Raw genomic sequence first — 20,684 nt, forward strand, 5'->3', positions numbered from 1 at the left:
TCCTCCCCCCTTTTCACTTTCAATTTACGTGAGATATTCATGCTTAGTGAGTGTCACGGATTGTGTTTCCAGGTTGACTTTTTCACTCGGCAGCGGCGTGTGGTCTGTTCTGTTGAACTTCCTGTCGGATTGAAACTGTGTTACGATCCGGGGTTCGAAGCGGGAACCTTGCCTTATGTGGAGAGTGCTCTTAACGGCTGAACTACCCAGGCAGGATTGAGCATCTGCCGTCACAGGAGAACTTACGTGAAGTTTGGAATGTTAGAGACAGGTACTAAGACGTGACACTGTGAGATGAGTCTGAGGCGAATCGTCAGATGTTCCTGGATAGCTCACTCCGTAAGTGTATTGCCGGGGAAAGGCAAGGTTCTGGGTCCGAGTCCGGGTCTGACATGCAGTTTTAATCTGCCAGGAAATTTCATGATGTGTACGTTTGCCGCCTCCGTTGTGGTAAAGATAATATGCTTGTGATTGTCGAGCCTTGAAAAGGATGAACTTGTGATGGCGACTGAGTGTGGGTTCTTTGTTGTGTTGCAGCGCTGAAGCCTGGCGAGATCCACGAGCCCTTTCTGCCCTTCCTGGAAACGCTGAAGGTGTCGCAAGTACTGCTAGATGTAAGTATGCTTCCTCGCCTTATTAGCCAACAATATGCAAACATCTCTGACAGTACAAAGACACGCGAAACAGTAAGTTAGATCGTCCAACCACTCAGATTTTCGTGATGCTTTGCCCGAAACGTATGTCTATTTCTTTTCGCTTTGCGCAGTTAAGTGGATTTATTAAAGATGTAGTTTCGAGTTGTGGGAAAGTGATTCTCTCACATGTTTAGATCAGGCGCAAATGAGACATACGTGGCGGGGCGTGGGGCACTGCAGAGCGAGTTTTCGTGGTTGGAGGTTTTTGTACTAGTGCGCGAGTTGTGGCGCAGGCCAGGACGACACTGTACCACGGCTTCCGCTTGAAACTGAAGTGTCTCTCTCGGGCACTGAGAATCCCCCAACTCAAGAATCCGGGACACCTCGACCTCACGGTGAAACACAAGACAGCGCTTCATCGTCGACACCTCTTAATACCTCCATGGACGTGCTTCTGTTTCAGTGACTGGACCTTACTTCAGCTATGTTTACATCTGCACTCGTCAAGCCGCCTTACTCTGTGTGGCGGAGCGTACCTCTTGTGCCAGGAAGTTACGTTTCCCCATTCCTTTTCCCATTCGTCAATGCTGCGTCGGAAGAAAAGGCTGCCGACAAACTTACGTATGAGATCTGATTCTCTGGATTTTTTATCGACGTGGTCATTTCTCGAGATGCATGTTGGAGGAATGAATGTATTGGCAACTCTTCTTTGGACCTACACTCTATGAATTAGAACAGTAACCGTGTCACACAACGCATCTCTTGTAGCATCTGCCACTGGAGGTTTTTTGAGCGTCTCTGTTAACTTTCTCGCTGGTAGTAACTGCCGCTCTTCTTTGTATCTTCTCTGTCTCTTCTGTTAATCGCGCTTGGTAAGGGTCCCTGACTGGTGAACTGTACTGAAGGATACATTTTCTTAAGATTGTCCCAGTGACACTCAGTCTGGCATCTGCTTTGCCGACAATTTATTTCATACGGTCATTTCACTTTGTTACTGCGGATGGTAGCACTCCTAGGTATTTTACTGTTGTTGTTTCCAGTGATTTGTCACGAATAGCGTTATTGAACAGTAATGAATCTCATCGCATATTCAAACACAATGTGTTAAATTTATTTAAGTTCACAGTGAAGTGTCAACTCTTTTCCTGCCAATCCCTGCAGTTGCTAAACATCGCCGACAATTTTCCCAATTAAGTTTTTACATCTACATATGTAATGCTAGTTCTCTGTCTTTTATATACACCTCTCTCTCTCCGTTTTTAAAATATACACAAAAAGAAGCTGCCGATCCAGTTTTCCTTCGCTTCCAGTTGGTAATGGATATTACAGCCTTCAGAGTAGAAAGATTTCCACATACGCTCGTAAACCCCGTGGAACTGACTCCGGTTCAAACGGAAGCGCTTTAGTGAACTGAATTGTTGTCAGAAAAAGCAGGCTTCAGAGCGAATTGAGTCGAGTTTTTCTCGTGTTCGTGTTGTATCCGCTTTTCCATTCGGATTTGTTCCTTTTTTTAATTGCTATCCAATAACATTTCCTCATAAAAGTCCTTCTCTGTACTAGGATCTGTGGGTGCAGACACTGCTTCAGAAGAGAAAAAAGCAGTGTAAGCAATGGTTAGGAAACTGTCCCACCCACTCGCGCCCGTTGCTCTGCCCTCCGTAGTCGTCTGTGTCCCAGGGTGCGCCTGGTCTTCTGCTCATTACGCTTCCGTAACTACGTGCGACGGCGTGCTGAAAAGTAATGCCTCTGAGTTTTTTTAGGTGAAAACTTTTAAAGCATTTTGAGGAGAATAAACATCATTAACATTCAACATCTTCATTGTTCATGTCTACATGTCTGTAGTCCTCTGCCGCTGGAGCGTTCCGAATTGTAGAGCGTAACATGGCGGTGTGTAACGTAACTATGTCGGTGCCTAAGAAACAGCGTGCTGTAATCGAGTTTCGAATTGGAAGAGTTCGTCCACAGATGGAACATGCTCTCCATCAGCTTAACAGTGCCAAATCACGCACGAGTGCTACGACGTCTGCAACAGTCCGACATCTTCGGTTCACTGCCATCGTTCATCCTCCGTACAGTCCCGACTTGGCCCCATCCGGTTTTCATCTCTTTCCAACACTTAAAGAACAACTTCGAGTACTTCACTTTGATAGTGATGAAGCGGTGCATACAAAGATGAGGTTGTGACTCCGTCAGCAAAGGGGAGCATTTCAGAGTGACGGTATCAAAACACTGGTCTCTCGTTGGGAGAAATGCGTTTGTTGCCAGAGCCTATGTTGAGAAGTAAATACACTACTGGCCATTAAAATTGCTACACCACGAAGATGACGGGCTACAGACGAGAAATTTAACCGATAGGAAGAAGATGCTGTGATATGCAAATGATTAGCTTTCCAGAGCATTCACACAAGGTTGGCGCCGGTGGCGACACCTACAACGTGCTGACACGAGGAAAGTTTCCAACCGATTTCTCATACACAAACAGCAGTTGACCGGCGTTGCCTGGTGAAACGTTGTTGTGATGCCTCGTGTAAGGAGGAGAAATGCGTACCATCACGTTTCCTACTTTGATAAAGGTCGGATTGTTGCCTATCGCGATTGCGGTTTATCGTATCGCGACATTGCTGCTCGCGTTGGTCGAGATCCAATGACTGTTAGCAGAATATGGAATCGGTGGGTTCAGGAGGGTAATACGGAACGCCGTGCTGGATCCCAACGGCCTCGTATCACTAGCAGTCGAGATGACAGGCATCTTATCCGCATGGCTGTAACGGATCGTGCAGCCACATCTCGATCCCTGAATTAACAGACGGGGACGTTTGCAAGACAACAACCATCTGCACGAACAGTTCGACGACGTTTGCAGCAGCATGGACTATCAGCTCGGAGACCACGGCTGCGGTTACCCTTGACGCCTGCGATGGTGTACTCAACGACGAACCTGGGTGCACGAATGGCAAAACGTCATTTTTTCGGATGAGTCCAGGTTCTGTTTACAGCATCATGATGGCCGCATGCGTGTTTTTGCGACATCGCGATGAACGCACATTGGAAGCGTGTATTCGTCATCACCATACTGGCGTTATCACCCGGCGTGATGGTATGGGGTGGCATTGCTTACACGTCTCGGTCACCTCTTGTTCGCATTGACGGTACTTTGAACAGTGGACGTTACATTTCAGATGTGTTACGACCCGTGGCTCTACCCGTAATTCGATCCCAGCGAAACCCTACATTTCAGCACGATAATGCAGGACCGCATGTTGCAGGTCCTGTACGGGCCTTTCTGGATACAGAAAATGTTCGACTGCTGCCCTGGCCAGCACATTCTCCAGATCTCTCACTAATTGAAATCGTCTTGTCAATGGTGGCCGAGCAACTGGCTCGTCACAATACGCCAGTCACTACTCTTGATGAGCTGTGGTATCGCGTTGAAGCTGCATGGGCAACTGTACCTGTACACGCCATCCAAGCTGTTCCAGTTTTCATGCAGATTCGGAAACTATTTATCAAGTCATTTGTGTTTATAGGTTTAATATTGCTGTCTTTAACATTTCATACGTTCTTCTGTATGACGAGAACAGAATGAAAGTCGGTGCACGCAACTATTAAACGTGAATACACAACTCAGGAAACGTAGTGCGAAAGGGATTGCATATGGCAGTTGCACCGTTCAAAATACAATCGACGAAGTAGTCACATTGACAAAGATATGAATGTATTACACCACATTATGATCTGTGAAAAGCCGAAATGCGTCTTGGCGTAAATAAATCTATGTAAAAATTAGCTGGTTGGTGTATATCTTCAAGTAATTTAATCCACACCTACGGAGCCCAACCACCATTCTCATGGATAAATCAGTGTTGCATAATTTTCTTTATCACATACCATAAGAGCTGGTCCAGAATAATACACAGGCTGTTGTTGCAGATCTGAGCGCTGTTAAATGCACGACATGCGTGTGTAATTTTTGACACCCATCTATAGTACAGGGAATATGTCAGAGTTCCGTTATAAAAGGCTACATGACTGGTTAAGTGTTCATAATGTAACAACTTGTAAACCAGATTGAAGTACATGCAAAGAAATTCAAGAGGGAGGTAATGCAAATGCAGTATTTTGCGTAACGTACAGTCGTGAGCTCCGTACACACACTTACTGTTCGTTCTCACTGCCTTCACTCAACAGATCCAACATAGTGCAGCACAATTTTTATTTCTCCAAGAATACTTCAGCCTGTTCTTGTGTCGATCTTTCCTAATTATGCAGGCAATCCTTGCGCTTTCTGTGTTTGAAGCATTTGTATGCAGAAAGCGCTGCAGTTTTGTACGAGGTATCTCTTCTCTCTCGCGAGTGCAGTCAACATATTCGACGCACGAGATGTCGTATAAGATTTGTCCCCCTATGCAGTAGCGAGTTGTAGGCGACGCATAGAGATGGGTCGCACGCCCGAAGCCGTGAGAGGATCTTCTTCTGCCAGCATGACGTATAAAAATTCTCCCTGGAACACTGTTTTTCTTCTTGCACATCATACGAACTCAGAAGACAAGAGCAGTGCGTTTACGTTAGGTCGATACGAAGAAGCGAGATAAGACGGTACTTGTGACCTTGACGCCGGAGTTCTGCGTCTGCAAAGTGCCTCTAGTAGGGAGATATTCAGCTGCTCGCCTGCGCTCCTGTTTCTTACGCTTTTACCTTGCGTCGTATCCTCCTGTCCCTCCACGATCAGAATTGCAAATTATCTGTCGATTGGCGACGCTCTTGGCAGCGATGGAGTAGTTTTTCAACCTATCTGCGCTCCATCGGTATTCTATTATCAATGCCCCAATCGATATAGTTAAGTTGCCTGAACGAAGGCCAGCGGAATTAACGGCTTTAGTTGTAATTTGAAAATTTCGCTAGACTCCTGTAAATTTTTTGTTACGCTTATTTTTGTTAATCGCGAACCCTCAGTACTCCTGATATATTTTGTGACTAATTTTTATAAAATTTTATACAGTCCAGGAGTCGCTATTTGCACCTAATAGCCCCTACATTTTATGCATGTGCTTCTGTGCCTTTCCTTTTCTTTTCACCTACTAGCGCTGTTTAATTAGTTCTTACCCGAAATCTGTTTTATGCTATCAAGTTTTACAAGACTTCATGAGAGATTATTTTCTTTACTTTTCGAGTAAAAATTCTTATTTTAGCTCAGAAAATCACATTATTACAGCAGACTGTACGTTAAGTCGAAGTCAATTACTTAATCTTGTTTCTATCTTTCAGTCACCCTGCATTGCACTTCGTAGAGAAACTATTTTGAAAGTGTATATATGCGAATACTACGTGTTTTCCAGATTCATTATCTTTCACAGTTCCGTCTTGTGAGAGAAACTGCAGTGTTGAGAACAGAACCTCTGAGTATCTCAGTTTTCTGATTACTGTCCAGCGTTTTCTTTCCGTCTCAGACGCTACTCGTAACTGTTTTATTTCTAGGAGTGTGCAAGGAACAAGTTGACAATCGTGACGAGCCACAAATGTTTTTTACGAACACAGCATGACGTATTTCGCTGTTGCAAGCGTCGTCTTCGGGTAGTTCCGGTTTCCACTTTACCAGCAGCGTATGCGCTGCCTTCCATCTGGGCGGTAACATATTAACATTACTGTCGCAGACACTAAAATTACGAAGTGCAGTTGAAAATCTCACTGGGAGAATTTTGGAGAAGGTCAACTAATTAAATACTTGGTTCTATTTTCTAGGTGCATTAAGATACCTCAACGAAGGTGCTGTAAATCAGTCGTAGAAGGAAGAGATTAGCGTTTAACGTTCCGTCGACAACTAGGTCATTAGAGACGGAGCACAAGCTCGGGTTAGGGAAGGATAGGGAAGGAAAGCGGCTGTGCCCTTTCGAAGGAACCGACCCGGCATTTGCCTTACGAGGCTTAGGAAAATCACGGGAAACGAAAATCAGGGTGGCCGGGCGCGGATTTGAACAGTCGTCCTCCGGAATGCGATTCCAGTGCGCTGATCAATGCACCACCCACCTCGGTTAAATCAGTCGCGTGCTAGTGTTAGCTGGAAAACTCACCGTAGTAGAATAAGCTGCCTAATTGGAACGGTTTTCTTTCTTCGCGGTGATTGCCGCTATTCCTCCGCGAAGTGTGACAAGCACATGCCGAGTTTCAGTGTGGTCTCTCTGCCGTTGATGAAGGCGAGAGAGAGGAGTAGTGAGAGAAACCTGCAGCCTGTTCATTGCGTACTCCGCTCGCATCGTTGCAAGGAGACCGCCAAACGTTAAGTCCCCATTCGAAGGGTGATCACCGCAATGTCTCGCGCGTGAGGTTTGTAATGTTGCCCAGGACAGTGGCGCCAAGTTTAGTGGCGAGGAAATGTGCGCCACCACGGACACAGATGCGGATGCTGTAGATACGTCGAGGACGAGTACTACGTGACTCTGAGGATTAAAACCTAGAAAAGCGCCGTGTAGTTCGTACAAAATAATTTATAATATGTTATAAACTAATTTATGATAGGTTACGAATGTCAGCTTTATTAATAATGAGGAGTGGCAGTCCATTGTTCCCCAGGAGCGGAAACCAGACACTGGCGTCTAGTGCGAAGTCGGTGCTCTAAGTCACCCCAAGAGCGTTCCATTGGGTTCAGGTCGGGACTCTGAGCAAGGCAGTCCGTTTCAGGAATGCTACTGCCCACCCACCACTGCCTCACATATGCCGATTTAAAACAGTGTGCGTTGTGATGCTGGTACGAACAATAATCGTCCCAGAACTATTCGTCTACTGTACGCAGTTGGCCTCTTCAGTGTAATAAAACGATTTCATATCCTTGTGCAGGTATCGTTTTCTTAAGCGTAAGCGACCATGCCTCAACCACGGAAACCACCCCCATAACGTAACACCGCCTTCTCCGTACTTCTCTGTGGGCACTACACAAGATGGCAGGTATCGTTCTCCAGCCATTCGCCAAACCCAAACCCTTTCATCACATTGCCACGGGATATAACATCCAGATCAGTCGTTTCCAGTCATCCAGTGTCCAGTGGCGTCTCTCTTTACACGTTCTCAATCGTCGCTTATCACTGACTACAGAAATGTGTGGCTTATGAGGAGTTGCTCGACCACTGAACTCCATTCTTTTTAACTTCCTACGCACAGCCAGTGTGCTAGCTGGAGTGGGGCTAGCACTTTGGATCTCACGAGCAACTCCTTCTATTTATTCCAAGCGGTATTTTACACCTTCCTTCGCAATGCTCGGCGGTACCTGTCCGTCAGTATGTGAGGTCTCCCTGATCTCGATTGAGCTGTGATTGTGCCTTCGCGTTTCCACTTCGTAATCGTAGGTACCTACAGTCTCTCAAGCAGCTTCAGAAGCATTGAAATGTCTCTAATGGATTTGTAACTCAGGTGACATCAGTTGGCCAGTCAACGTTCGAAGTCACTGAGCTCTCCTGACAGATCCATTCTGCTGTTATTGCTTCTTTACTCACACCACAATACTCCCCGCATTCTTTTATGCTACCGGGTCTGACATCTAGTGGTCAGTTCCGCGTTACACAAGCAGCCACGGCTCAGTCAGCCGGAGAAAATTACGCGCAATAAATGTTGAAATACACGAGAAATTAAGCGAGTGGGAAAGAGAAATGATGCCACGGCGGCAATAAAACATTTGGCGCACCTTAGCGGTATCTTCGTAACATCTATTGAGTAAATGCCAGCCAGACATTATAAATCGGCAGTATGGCCGTGAGCTGTTCGATGGTGTGTTAAGTTGATTGCGGTAGACGAGCAGCGAATGCTTCAACGATTTGCTCTTTGCAAACCGGTTGCTTTGCGTCGTTTCATCACTCGGCTATGCTGCTACGACATGGCGCCTTCACTGCCGTTCCATGTCCCCCGTATGGGTCAGTATCCACTGTGGAAACGCTTGTCGACTTCCACGCAGAGGTTCAAGAAGTGGGCAAGTCAGGGCCACTGCTCACTTCGGGTGCTATTTAAAACATGAGCTCCCAAAGAAAACAGTCGATAGACCAAAGTGGCTCTACTTTTAAGGCCAACCTAATCGCGTCTTTTGCAGTTATGGAAGGACCACTCTCGGAGGCCATCTTCACCTTGCAATTGTATCGTTGCAGGATAAAGCGTTCAAGTTTTTACAAATTTTGTTTTTAACGGAAGTTGCCATCTCAGAAATAATAGTAACTTTTTAATACGACTACGTACTACCTCAAAGGAATCCGAAAGATATGCCTGTTCCTATCATCTTTATCATCTCCCGGCCGACCTCGCACCAATTGTACAATTGATATGCAAGTTTTCCCGTTCCTCACTTACGGAGGTTTTTGAATTAATTTTTAGCTTTAAGTTCTTAATCTGTAATGTGTTATTGCCATTATGTGACTTCTGATTTCTAACTTTTTATTCGTCCTACTCTCGCGTCCGTCGGCCGCCGTAATTTAATTTATTATTTACTACAGAAATTGATTGGTAATGGTGATTGTGTGGGCCTTAATCAAAATGGTATTTCATTCAATTTTGACTTACCATTAAATGCTTTTGTGAAGTTCTCTTTTCTAGCAATATTGATCTTCAGTGGAAATTATTTGTTACGTTAATGAACGTTAGACTCGCTGAATCTTAAAACATGAGCATATAAGTTGAACAATGGAATAAACTTTTCATATTTATTTCCTCTTCTAGTCAGTTCACTTTAAAGCAAAAAAACTTTAGTTGTTAATTACAATTGCGGCCCACACACGCGCGAGAGTATTTTTTCTTACCTCCGTTAACCATAGCATTGTAGTCGGAGTCCTGGCTCTGGTTCCTGGCTGTTGTATTGAGAATAAGAATCTTAAGCTACGTATTTTCTGCAACGTCGGGCGGCTGTGGAGGAAAATGTATAATATGTTAATAGCGGGCGAGTTTTTCGCTTCCGCTAATTTTTATAAGTTAATATCGCCAGGAAATGGCGTCGTTGGCTGCATCGGCCGCTGTGATTGTTGCACTGTAAATTACTCGAATGCAGGTTAATTCAAGGAAGGCGGACATGAAATCGGGATCACCTCTTAAAAATTGAAAGGGAACAATAATATTAAATCAATATATTATGTGCTTAATTAGTACAAATATGCTTACATTTGCCAGCACTCGCAAGATGTCCGTCAACACGCAACCAAGACAAGAGAAGAAGTGAAGACGACTAAAAAATTAACAAAAGAGCGTATCTTGTCGTCTCTTTAGATCATTTTGTTATATTTCTTTGCCCGCGAAATTTACACGGAGAAATTATTATAATACGGATACATGAGAGAAATGTTCTCCTGAGCGGCTAGTGTCCATTTATTATTCAGTTTTTAAATGCCTCTTCTTTATAAATACTGTGGTTTTATTTTTTTTTTTTTTTGGGGGGGGGGGGGGGACGGTATACTACGTTTTATTCAGCTGTGTAAAGTAAGCGTTGTGAGTTGGTTACGATGGTATCGTGTGATGTTTCAGTTCCTGCAAGGCATGGAGGGCTTCATGCTGGTGGTGACCGGCGCGGGCAAGATCGTCTTCGTCACGCACACCGTCGAGAAGCTGCTGGGCCACACCCAGGTAGGGCAACTCAGCATCAGCCAGCTTTGCCGCTGCTCCTTTCCATGCTTCGCGCGCGCACATGACCTAGCTCCTCTCATGTACAGCCATAAATTGCTATTAAATGTGTCGGCGTTCTAGAACGTGGAGTGCTTTCTCTGATGCAGCAGTCGGAAGATATGAAATAGTAAGGGAAATCTAATTTACTGGAGATATCGAGGAATAGTGGAATACTCCTGGAATCCTGACAGACTCTGGAGGGAGTTGAAAATCATTATGTGGTTCTGCTTCGGAAACCATCGGTTGTTGAGTTGCGTAATGGAAGGTGAAGATGGCTTTGAATTATTGTAAGAAACGGGTTGTAATATGGATCCGCAGCTTATAAGAATTGCTTAAACCGTGTCATTTACCATACGAGGTGTAGGGGAAAACACTTCTACAGCCATAACATTGCAATGCTATTCGAGTTTATTGGGAATGTCAAGTGGGCCGAGGAAGGAGGCGTGCTAGGGTAGTCTGTGCAGTTCTGCAGGGCCACTGCTCGTGTGGGGCAGCGGTTAGCGCTGCTGCCTAAGGAGCAAGAGACCCGGCTTCGAAACCCGGCCTTGGTACAAATTTTCATTGATCGCTTCAGTCTGCATATATACGTCATAGATGTTTGAGACTTGAAAAGGTTTCTCGAACCGTAAAGTTTCAATTCAATTTCTGTAATGTTTGTTGCTCGACTCGCGCTAACCGATATCTGGAATCTTCGTTATTGCCCGTGGATCTTACGCTGAAACTCTATTCCCCTGTAGCTTGATTTTGAGGGACACTGACTGTAGTATACCATAGCGTGCTCGTGAGATTTTGTTGCGTAGCTGTGATTTCGTAGTTCACATAAAATCGGAGGGGAGTCTTAGTTCCGTAATACGGATCCATATCACAACACGCATGCTTTGAACATCGGGTTTCAGTATTCAGGCATCTGTTGTGCTCTACTAATTTCGGTGTAGAGTAATACTTTACTGACCTATGCAGCTCTTCAAAATCAACGATGACCGTAGTGTGAAGAGCGACCGGTTTGAAATGTGATGCATCTTTGCTTTCTAAGTCTACTGTATTTCATCCAGTGTTCCACCGGAGATTTCTCACATCCAAGGTTTCCCTGTAGGAATGATCAGTATTCAGGGGTATGACAGGAACGCTCATTTCAAGCAGAAAACTTCATTTGAACACGTGCCGAATGGTTTCCGATACGGACCCCATTAATATACGTGACGCGAACTCTTTGGTCACATTGTGGACTCTCTTGGTCTACTTACAGGACGTGCAACGCTAAATGTTATCCGAAGAGCGCACAAATGCATTCAAACTAACGGAGTGATATTCGAACATTCATTGTATACGACAAATGGTTTATGACGTGTACGACAATGCTTACAGGTGAATGTGTTAAAAATACGTAGTTTTCAATTGATACTTTGTAAAACGCATCTTGTAATGATTGCCAACTGTTTGTGGATGTGTACGTGTGTAAACCTGACAATGTATCGAATGATACAGAAAATAAATAACAATGTGCGTTAAATGTGTTCTATATCGAAAACCATTCAGAATAGGCCATATATCCATATGAGGGTTTTTGCTTCAATGATCGTTCGTGTCATATCCCTGAATTTTGATCATCCGTTCTGGTACACCCAGAATGTACTCTAGGTCATCACACAATAAATTTTGTTTTATCAAGGTCTTCGCCTTATAACTTAAAAATGTGATCATGAAAGTGTAAATCCTAACTAAACTGTGAATAATCACTAAAAAGCGACGTGACAGCTCAGAAATTTTCATTTGCGGCCATGAAATCAAGTAAACTAAAACTTGCTATCACGTACGACGAAAATTGCTTCAGGGAAATTTGAAATTTCAGGTTGGAAAAACCTGATGGAACAAAGTCACCACTTTGCAATATTAATTTGACGTCATTCCCACCATCGTGTGTTGTATCCAGTGATTTACGTTAGTTGTCACGTGCTTTACCACGCCTGAAAAAAGGTACAAAGAAAATAAAAATACGACTGTAATTTTTGAACTTTAGCATAGAATTTGTTCTGCGTATTTATGTCACTGATGAAGATTGCCTACAACGTGCAACGGCAGCCAGAATGTCTTTGCAAGAGTCGAATGTGTGTTATTCCATCTGCACACGGAAAAAAGTTTGAAGGAAACTAAGGATAAATTTGGAAAAGAATTAAAGTCCAGGAGGACGAAATGACAACTTTAAGGCTCGCCGGTCACACGTTAATCCTGTCAGAGACGTGAAAGAAACTTTGAATATCAGTTGAACGGAGTGGGTAGTCTTGAGAAGAGGTTATAAAATTAACATAGAAGAAAACGTACTGCAGTCGAATTGATTTGCTGAGGGAGCAAATCTAGGTAGAGAAGACGAAAGTGATAGACGAACTTCCTTATTTGGACAGCGGAAAAAACCCTGACTTTGCTAGAAGCGAAAAGGATATACACTTTGTGATCAAAAGTATCCGGACACCTGGCTGAAAATGACTTACAAGTTCGTGGTGCCCTCCATCGGTAATGCTGGAATTCAATATGGTGTTGGCCCACCCCTAGCCTTGATGACAGCTTCCAATATCGCAGGCATACGTTCAATCAAGTGCTGGAAGGTTTCTGGGGGAATGGCAGCTCATTCTGAACGGAGTGCTGCACTGAGGAGAGGTATCGATGTCGGTCGGTGAGACCTGTCACGAAGTTTGCGTTCCAAAACATCCGAGAGGTGTTCTACAGGATTCAGTTCAGGACTCTGTGCAGGCCAGTCCATTACAGGGATGTTATTGTCGTGTAACCACTCCGCCACAGGCCGTGCATTATGAACGGTGCTCGATCGTGTTGAAAGATGCAATGGCCATCCTCGAATTGCTCTTCAACAGTGGGAAGCAAGAAGGTGCTTAAAACATCAATTTAGGCCTGTGCTGTAATAGTGCCACGCAACACAACAATTTGTGCAAGCTCCCTCCATGAAAAACACGACCACACCATAACACCATCGCCTCCGAATTTTACTGTTGGCGCTACACACGCTGGCAGATGACGTTCACCGGGCATTCGCCATTTCCACACTCTGCCATCGGATCCCCACATTGTGTACCGTGATTCATCATTCAACACAACGTTTTCCCACTGTTCAATCGTCCAATGTTTACGCTCCTTAAGCTAAGCGAAGTGTCGTTTGGCATTTACGGGCATGATGTGCGGCTTATGAGCAGCCGCTCGACCATGAAATCCAAGTTTTCTTACCTCCCGTCTTACTGTCGTAGTACTTGCAATGGATCCTGATGCAGTTTTGGATTCCCGTGTGATGGTCTGGATATATGCCTGCCGATTACACATTACGACCCTTCAATTGTCAGCGGTCTCTGTCAGTCAACATACAAGGTCGGCCTGTACGCTTTTGTGCCTTAAGTGTCCCTTCACGTTTCCACTTCACTACCAAATCGGAAAGAGTGGATTTAGGGATGTTTGGAAGTGTGGAAATCTCGCGTACGACACAAGTGACACCCAATCACCTGACCACGGTGGAAGTCCGTGCCGGCCGGAGTGGCCGAGCGGCTCTAGGCGCTACAGTCTGGAACCGCTCGACCGATACGGTCGCAGGTTCGAATCCTGCCTCGGGCATGGATGTGTGTGATGTTCTTAGGTTAGTTAGGTTTAAGTAGTTCTAAGGGACTGATGACCTCAGAAGTTAAGTCCCATAACGCTCAGAGCCATTTGGAAGTCCGTGAGTTCCGCGGAGCGCCCCATTCTGCTCTCTCACGGTGTCTAATGACAACCGAGGTCGCTGATATGGAGTACCTGGCAGTAGGTGACAGCACAATGCAACTAATATGAAAAACGTATGTTTTTGGGGATGTCCAGATACTTTTGATTTCATAGTGTAAATTGTATACTGGCAATAGCAAGAAAAGCTTTCCCCCTGCTTATACAGCCGTATGTGTAAGTGAAATGTGCATGTTAAACAGTATAGAGAGGATTAGAATAGAACCTTTTGAAATATAATAATACAGGAAAATGCTGGTGATTAGCTAAGTGGTTTGGGAAACTAATCAAGTGCTTGGGGAGAAAATAACTATGTAGCGTAACTTGAGTAAAAGATAAGATAGGCCACAGGACACATCCTGAAGCATCAAGTAATAGTTAATTTGGTGGTGGAGGATAATATGGGGCTTAACGGTTCAGTAGTATTGATTACTGTAAACTTGTCCAAGTTTATGTCGGTCCTCGTAGAGCGTAGAGATGCAACAAACCGTTCTTCCAACGAATGGCTCCAACAGTATCATTATACTGCTCTTTAGACACACACACACACACGCGTTTGCCGTAGCATTGCACTGTTAATGAATTAGTATTTAGGCCTGTGGTGTAATTCAGTATCTCGCCATTTTCCGGACGCAACTCGTAATGTCACATGATGTGTCTTTTTGACGAACTCTGTATCCCTTACATTGCACTTGTGATCAGTCTGTGCTCGAGTGACGCAACAAATGGTGATATACAGGGTGTTTCAGGACGAATAGTAAATATCTTTTTGTGCGCTTCGGATACGAAAGAGTAAATCGTAAACAGAGCAAGGGCCATCATAATCTGCGCCCTGAATATATCCTAGTAGCAAAAAGCAGACAGTCTAGCAGGGACGATACGACTAGAAACTGAGCACTTGATACAGCACGGAGCTAGTGACTGTGGCCGCCCAGCCTGCAAGGGGCGCGGTCTACGTGAGACACCTCTCCCGCCTCTTGCGGCGGCTATCCTAGTATTTCATACGGAAGCGCAGCATGTCTTGAGTTGCTACCCATACCCGCTGTGGCCGGGCATACTGAAGTGCTAGTACGGACTAATTCGAAAAAAATAATCCGTTTAACGTATGTCCAGTTGTTGTTGATTTTTGGAATGTAACCCAAATAAATACTCATAAAAGTTGTTTATTAAAGGTAAAAGTTTAAGTTCAAAGCTGATTTTCATAAATTCCAACGCAGAGCTCAGTGCATTTCCGAATTCTCTTGACAACACCCCGCGTAGCTCCTCTTCGTAATCTTCTACGAGGCCAGAGCTACTTGTAATCCGAACGATCTGTCTTCGTCTCTTTCATTTACTTTTCCTTTGTAGACTTGACCCTCCAACCATCCCCATAGACAAATATGTGAAAGGGTATATCGACGATATTTTACACCCTATTTTGTTGTCCTTCATGGCAAGGCACCCTGGACTTTAACATTTCAGCAAGATGATTCCCCTTGCGCAAACAGCGTGTGTTTCTATGGTTTGTTTCCATGCTTGCTGCCATACCCAACACGGACAGCAAGGTCGCCGGATATCTCCCCCAGGTGAGAACGTTTGGAGCATTTTGGACAGGGCCCTCCATCCATCTCGGGATTTTGACGATGTAACGTGCCAATTGGCACGATGTCCCTCAGGACGGCTTCCAACAACTCTATCAATCAGTGCCAAGCTGAATAACTGCTTGCATAAGGACCAGAGGTGGCCAACGCGTTACTGATTTGTTCAATTTATGAAGCTCTTTCTCTTAAATAAATTATTCTATTTTTCTGAAACTGTATTGATTTGCTCGTCTACACATGTACACCACGTCTACCTATATCCATCCCAATCGGACAATTCCTTCGTGGTGCACCTTTTTTCGTCTTAGATTGTATTTACTACACCTCCTTAAACTCCCTTTGTACAAGCGATATTAATGCTAACTTTAAAGACTGACGCAATGCTAATTTACCTATGCTGTTAGAAGATGTTTCGGCGTATCTTGAGTATTATTGCGTAGTCAGTAAAGAGGTTTGACGGAAGCAGACAGGGATTTTTCATCGTCGGCTTTGCATAATCGTGCCCCCAATCTCAGAGAAAATGACGGGACGAGCTCCCCCTCGTCAAGTGGCTTATGTGTTTATTTGCAGTAGAAAAACACTTGACTACGGTATTAATTGCCTATCAGCCACACGCTTCGGTAAGCCTTTTAATTGGGAGCGTGAAGTCTAGGAACTGCATAAATAATACCGCGTTAGGTTGTTGCTCATAACTGTGTGCCGTTCGTTAGACCTTCAGGCACCGTAATGCCCCTGCTGTTTTTTTCAATCCGTTCTGAGACAATTCTTCAACGATGGTGTGTTATGATGTCTTGCTGGAGACGGGGCATCCTGTGAGATGCTGCTAGAGAACAAAGGGATGCATGTTATCAGACATTACCTTTGTGTATCGTTCTTCGGCGACAGACGATAGCAGGTGTATCAGGAAGTCACTTTAGTTCCACACAAACATCTGCCTGAACGGTGTCCTGTTGGACAAACTGAATTCATTGCCGCATTTGATTGTCAACTGGCTATAACAAGAAAGTCATTTGTGGGAAAATTTAACTTCGAAAGTAGATTTAAGTGTTAGGAAATCTTTTCTGAAGGTATTCGTCTGGCGGAAGGGAAACCGGGACGATAGACAGTTCAGACAAGAAGCGAATAATAGCTCTTAAAACGCGCTGCCTTAGAAGAATTCTGATGTTTAGATGGATAGGTAGAATAACTAATGAACAATTGGTGAATCGAATTGGAGAAGAAGAAATTTGTTGCACGAAATTTGTTACACAACTTGACTAAAAGAAGGGATCAGTTGATAGAACACGTCCTAAGACACCAAGGAGTTCTTAATTTTGTAACGAAAGATGCGCGGGTGTAAATATTACGGGCGGGGATGTAGGCGTGAGTACAGTAAGTCGGTTGAAATGGATTTAGGTTGCAGTGGTTATTCGGATATAAAATAGACTAGCGTGAAGAGCTGTATCAAACGTGTCTTCGCACTGCAGACCACTGCAACAGTAGACGGGTGTGTATGATGCAGTTGTTAGTGCATCCAATTTTGAAAATAAAGCTAATCAGTCAGAAATGTTTGTTTGAGCATAAAAAATTCTGCAGAGTGAGAGACTCACCCAACTGCCAACCGTAGCTCGCAAGGATCGCTGACCATGCTTCGCGGTAAACTGTCAGAATGCGGAATAGACGGTACGAACCGACCTTCTTCATCGGTGTGTTGAGCCTCTTTACCTGCTACAATAGCCTTGTGTTCCATTTTTCATATTCGCATCTGTCATAGTTTTGCCCATTACTGCTATGATCATAAGTAACATTTATTAAGGATACGAATAGATGGAGCTTTCCCCGCACATACGTGTGGAAGGTAAGATGTTTAGTGGCCACAGATTTTCACTGTGGCACAAATAAGATGTAACTTGAAAATGACTAAGAGCAAGAAATTAGTTTGCCGGCCGCGGTGGTCTAGCGGTTCTAGGCGCTCAGGCCGGAACCGCGCGATGCTACGGTCGCAGGTTCGAATCCTGCCTCGGGCATGGATGTGTGTGATGTCCTTAGGTTAGTTAGGTTTAAGTAGTTCTAAGTTCTAGGGGACTGATGACCACAGCAGTTAAGTCTCAGAGCCATTTGAACCATTTTTTGAACGAAATTAGTTTACAGCAAAAGTATGAAATAAACTGACATGTCGGATAATCGGGTCTTCTGCCGGGTTTTCATTTCGTTATCGCACGATATTTCAAGAGCTTCACTGGCTTGCTCCCCTGGTGCTTCCCTTGGAGCACCTGAAGAAGACAGCGAGAACGACGCGAACAACCGGAAGAAGATCCGATTATCCGACTTGTCAACGTATTCCCGGGAAAGCATGGAGAATTACATGAAATGAAGCGTTTTATTTCAAAAATAAAAACAACCTGCGCCGGAGAGTGACTTCAATGTTATCTGCAACGCTCCTATTGGAACTGTAGGGGTTACAGCTTAAGCTTGATGAAGGAAACAGATGCAGAAAGACGCAGTTGTCAAAGCACGCCGCGAAAAAAAAAACTTACATGAAATGAATAAATCTAGAAATAGTTATTGTTGTCGGATGTGCTGTGACAGCTCTGTTAAACCGTTTATGAGCTTAATTTTATAAGCTAACAGACTATACATCACAGATGTACTGCAACCTAGAAATGAGATAATCTGGCATTTTTTTTTTTTTTCATGTTTCTTTCGTGCGCAATGTTGCGTCATATTGTGTAAGCGAGGGCCAACGAGATGTACGGGCCGCGTAAGAAACCTGTGACGTCAGACTAGTTGGCTTGTCCTGTCACGCTTCGCTAACTCGTGGCTCCCTGCAGATCCCGCGAGAAATCAATGTTTACTTGAAAAGAAACATTAAGGTCTTGATTATGTCGTGTGCTGTTGAAGACTTGCATGCATTTAAACATGCAGTCAAGAATTATTAAACTCGTAAGAAATAGTTACTCCCTTCCCGCCGGATACGGGGTTGGGTTGTTTTGGGGAAGGAGACCAGACAGCGAGGTCATCGGTCACATCGGATTAAGGAAGGAAGTCGGCCGTGCCCTTTCGGAGGAACCATCCCGGCATTTGCCTGGAGTGATTTAGGGAAATCACGGAAAACCTAAATCAGGATGGCCGGACGCGGGATTGAACCGTCGTCCTCCCGAATGCGAGTCCAGTGTCGAACCACTGCGCCACCTCGCTCGGTCGCCGGATACGGCTGCTGACACTCGTAGGTAGTGACGTGTATCACGTGCTGTGACATACGCGCCACGACCTGTCTTTCACGTGGGCCTTGTTCAGAGCACTGCATGAATTATATTTCCAGAAAATAGGAACTACAAGTTGCCGTAATGATAACGCTGTTCAAGAAATGGAGGAAGATTATAAACCCTATAGACGATGGAGTGTGTAGAAACCCAGCTTAGGCTCAGATTGTGGATATATGCGGAAGAAAACTGGCTGTGTCCTTAAGATGAAGCACCACGGCATGTGGGTTAAGCGCTGTTTAGGGGAATCACGGAAAATCAAAGTTTGCATGTTGCGATGGGGATTTGAATCGGCAGTCTTCCCGAATGCGAGCCCAGTACCTTACGATCACGGACGCTGCTCGGATAACGTAATCTCTGATTACTTGCCCGTATTTCTAAATAAAGTGACTTTACTTATCTACTGACACTTATCCATAGAACAACTAGCGAAAAAATGCTCCTGTCGGAACACAAAAAAGGCGAATTTGTTCCCTCTTTAAAAGAATCTGCCATAAAAGTGGGAAACTAGCAGCGTAAATAATCATTCCGCTTTCCTCCGAAAAAGTTTTGCATGCGAATATATTCACGCTCTTTTAAAATGGAACATTATAAATCCTTTTACCCAGTCTTTCTTTGTAGTTGAGCCTTCGTACTCAATATCTCCCTCTCACGGCCACTCTCTGTATGTGTTACTCTCCCATTGTCTCATTTTTCTCCCTTTGATTGACACGACATCCCACTGCCACTGTCTCCTTTGTTCTTTCTTTCCCACTGTCACGGTCTCCACTGTACTACGGCACCTCAGAAATTCAGGGGCAAATATATTTTTTTTTTGCCTCGTACACATGCGTTCAAAATTTCGGTTTAAAATGCGCATTCTTTTATACCTAGGCGTCAGTGTTCGCCAGTCTGGGGGATGAGAGGTGGAGGGTTCAGACCCCCGCTAATATATGTATGATCTCCACCCATATGTATTTTTCATTTCTACTGTTTCCCCTCACTTTTCCTCCCACTGCTTCTATTTCCACCCATCGCTCTTTCCTTTTTACCACCATTGCCTCGCTGACCACCAATATTTCGTCTCACTGTCTCTTTCACTGCCACTTTCTCACTGTTTCGTCTCTGTTCACCGTCACTGTCCCTCTCTCTCGCTGCTATTCTATTTCAGCGCAAAGAGGTGCAGATATGTTCCCGTGCCAAACTTTTATTGGCCAAAGCGGAATGTGGATTGAGGCAACTGGTTCCCCAATTTTCTGTCAGTGGGTTTTAAAGAAGAACATATTCGCTTTTTGGTACTGTGCTAGGAGCATTCTGCCGCTGGTTTCCTTCTTTTTCCTGTTTCAGTAGGGTATGATGCGTATATAAAACGAACTCTTTAGATGAGTAAAATTTTGACACTTTTTTATGTACTTAAACACATGTATGTACTTTAAAACATATAAACAACAAATAAGTACGCGAAATATAATGTTAACTCGAAATCGTTTAACTTACGTTTTGACGCTTTGCTACAAGCTTTTCCTCTGCGATAAGTCCAACCAACGTCCGGAAACTTTTCCTAGAAGGCAGAGTAGGCGTTCTTCTAGGTGAGATGAGAGTCGCCATTCGCTTCTTTCAAGTCTAAATCGAGTGCTGCGTTAAATTCAAAAACATTTTAAAACCACCGCCTGAGGAATGAAATTAGGAAGTTATAAAGCGATACTACAAATGTACGGTGTAAAGTCACCATCCCACAGATTCGACGCTTTCTCTAGTTCAAAGTGAAGACATGACTCCCAGCCAACGCAATTTCACTTTACACTACTTTACATAAGAACCCACAACATTTTTAGGCTATACCTACAGTGAAGCAAAACATGCGGTGTTTGATT

At 44.3% G+C, this 20,684-nt stretch overlaps 1 protein-coding gene across 3 annotated transcripts in view; it reads left to right on the forward strand.

Annotated features, from left to right (window-relative positions):
- The window catches only part of LOC124796417, a 523,416-nt gene that overhangs the window by 340,900 nt on the left and 161,832 nt on the right, over window positions 1–20,684 (forward strand). For all 3 annotated transcript variants that reach the window (XM_047260593.1, XM_047260592.1, XM_047260594.1), the window contains exons 3-4: window positions 538–614; window positions 10,122–10,220. In XM_047260593.1, coding sequence (XP_047116549.1) covers window positions 538–614; window positions 10,122–10,220 — 176 coding nt within the window. The remainder of the gene's footprint in view (window positions 1–537; window positions 615–10,121; window positions 10,221–20,684) is intronic.

Source organism: Schistocerca piceifrons, chromosome 4 (genome assembly GCF_021461385.2).
Source record: "Schistocerca piceifrons isolate TAMUIC-IGC-003096 chromosome 4, iqSchPice1.1, whole genome shotgun sequence".
NCBI lineage: Eukaryota > Metazoa > Arthropoda > Insecta > Orthoptera > Acrididae > Schistocerca > Schistocerca piceifrons.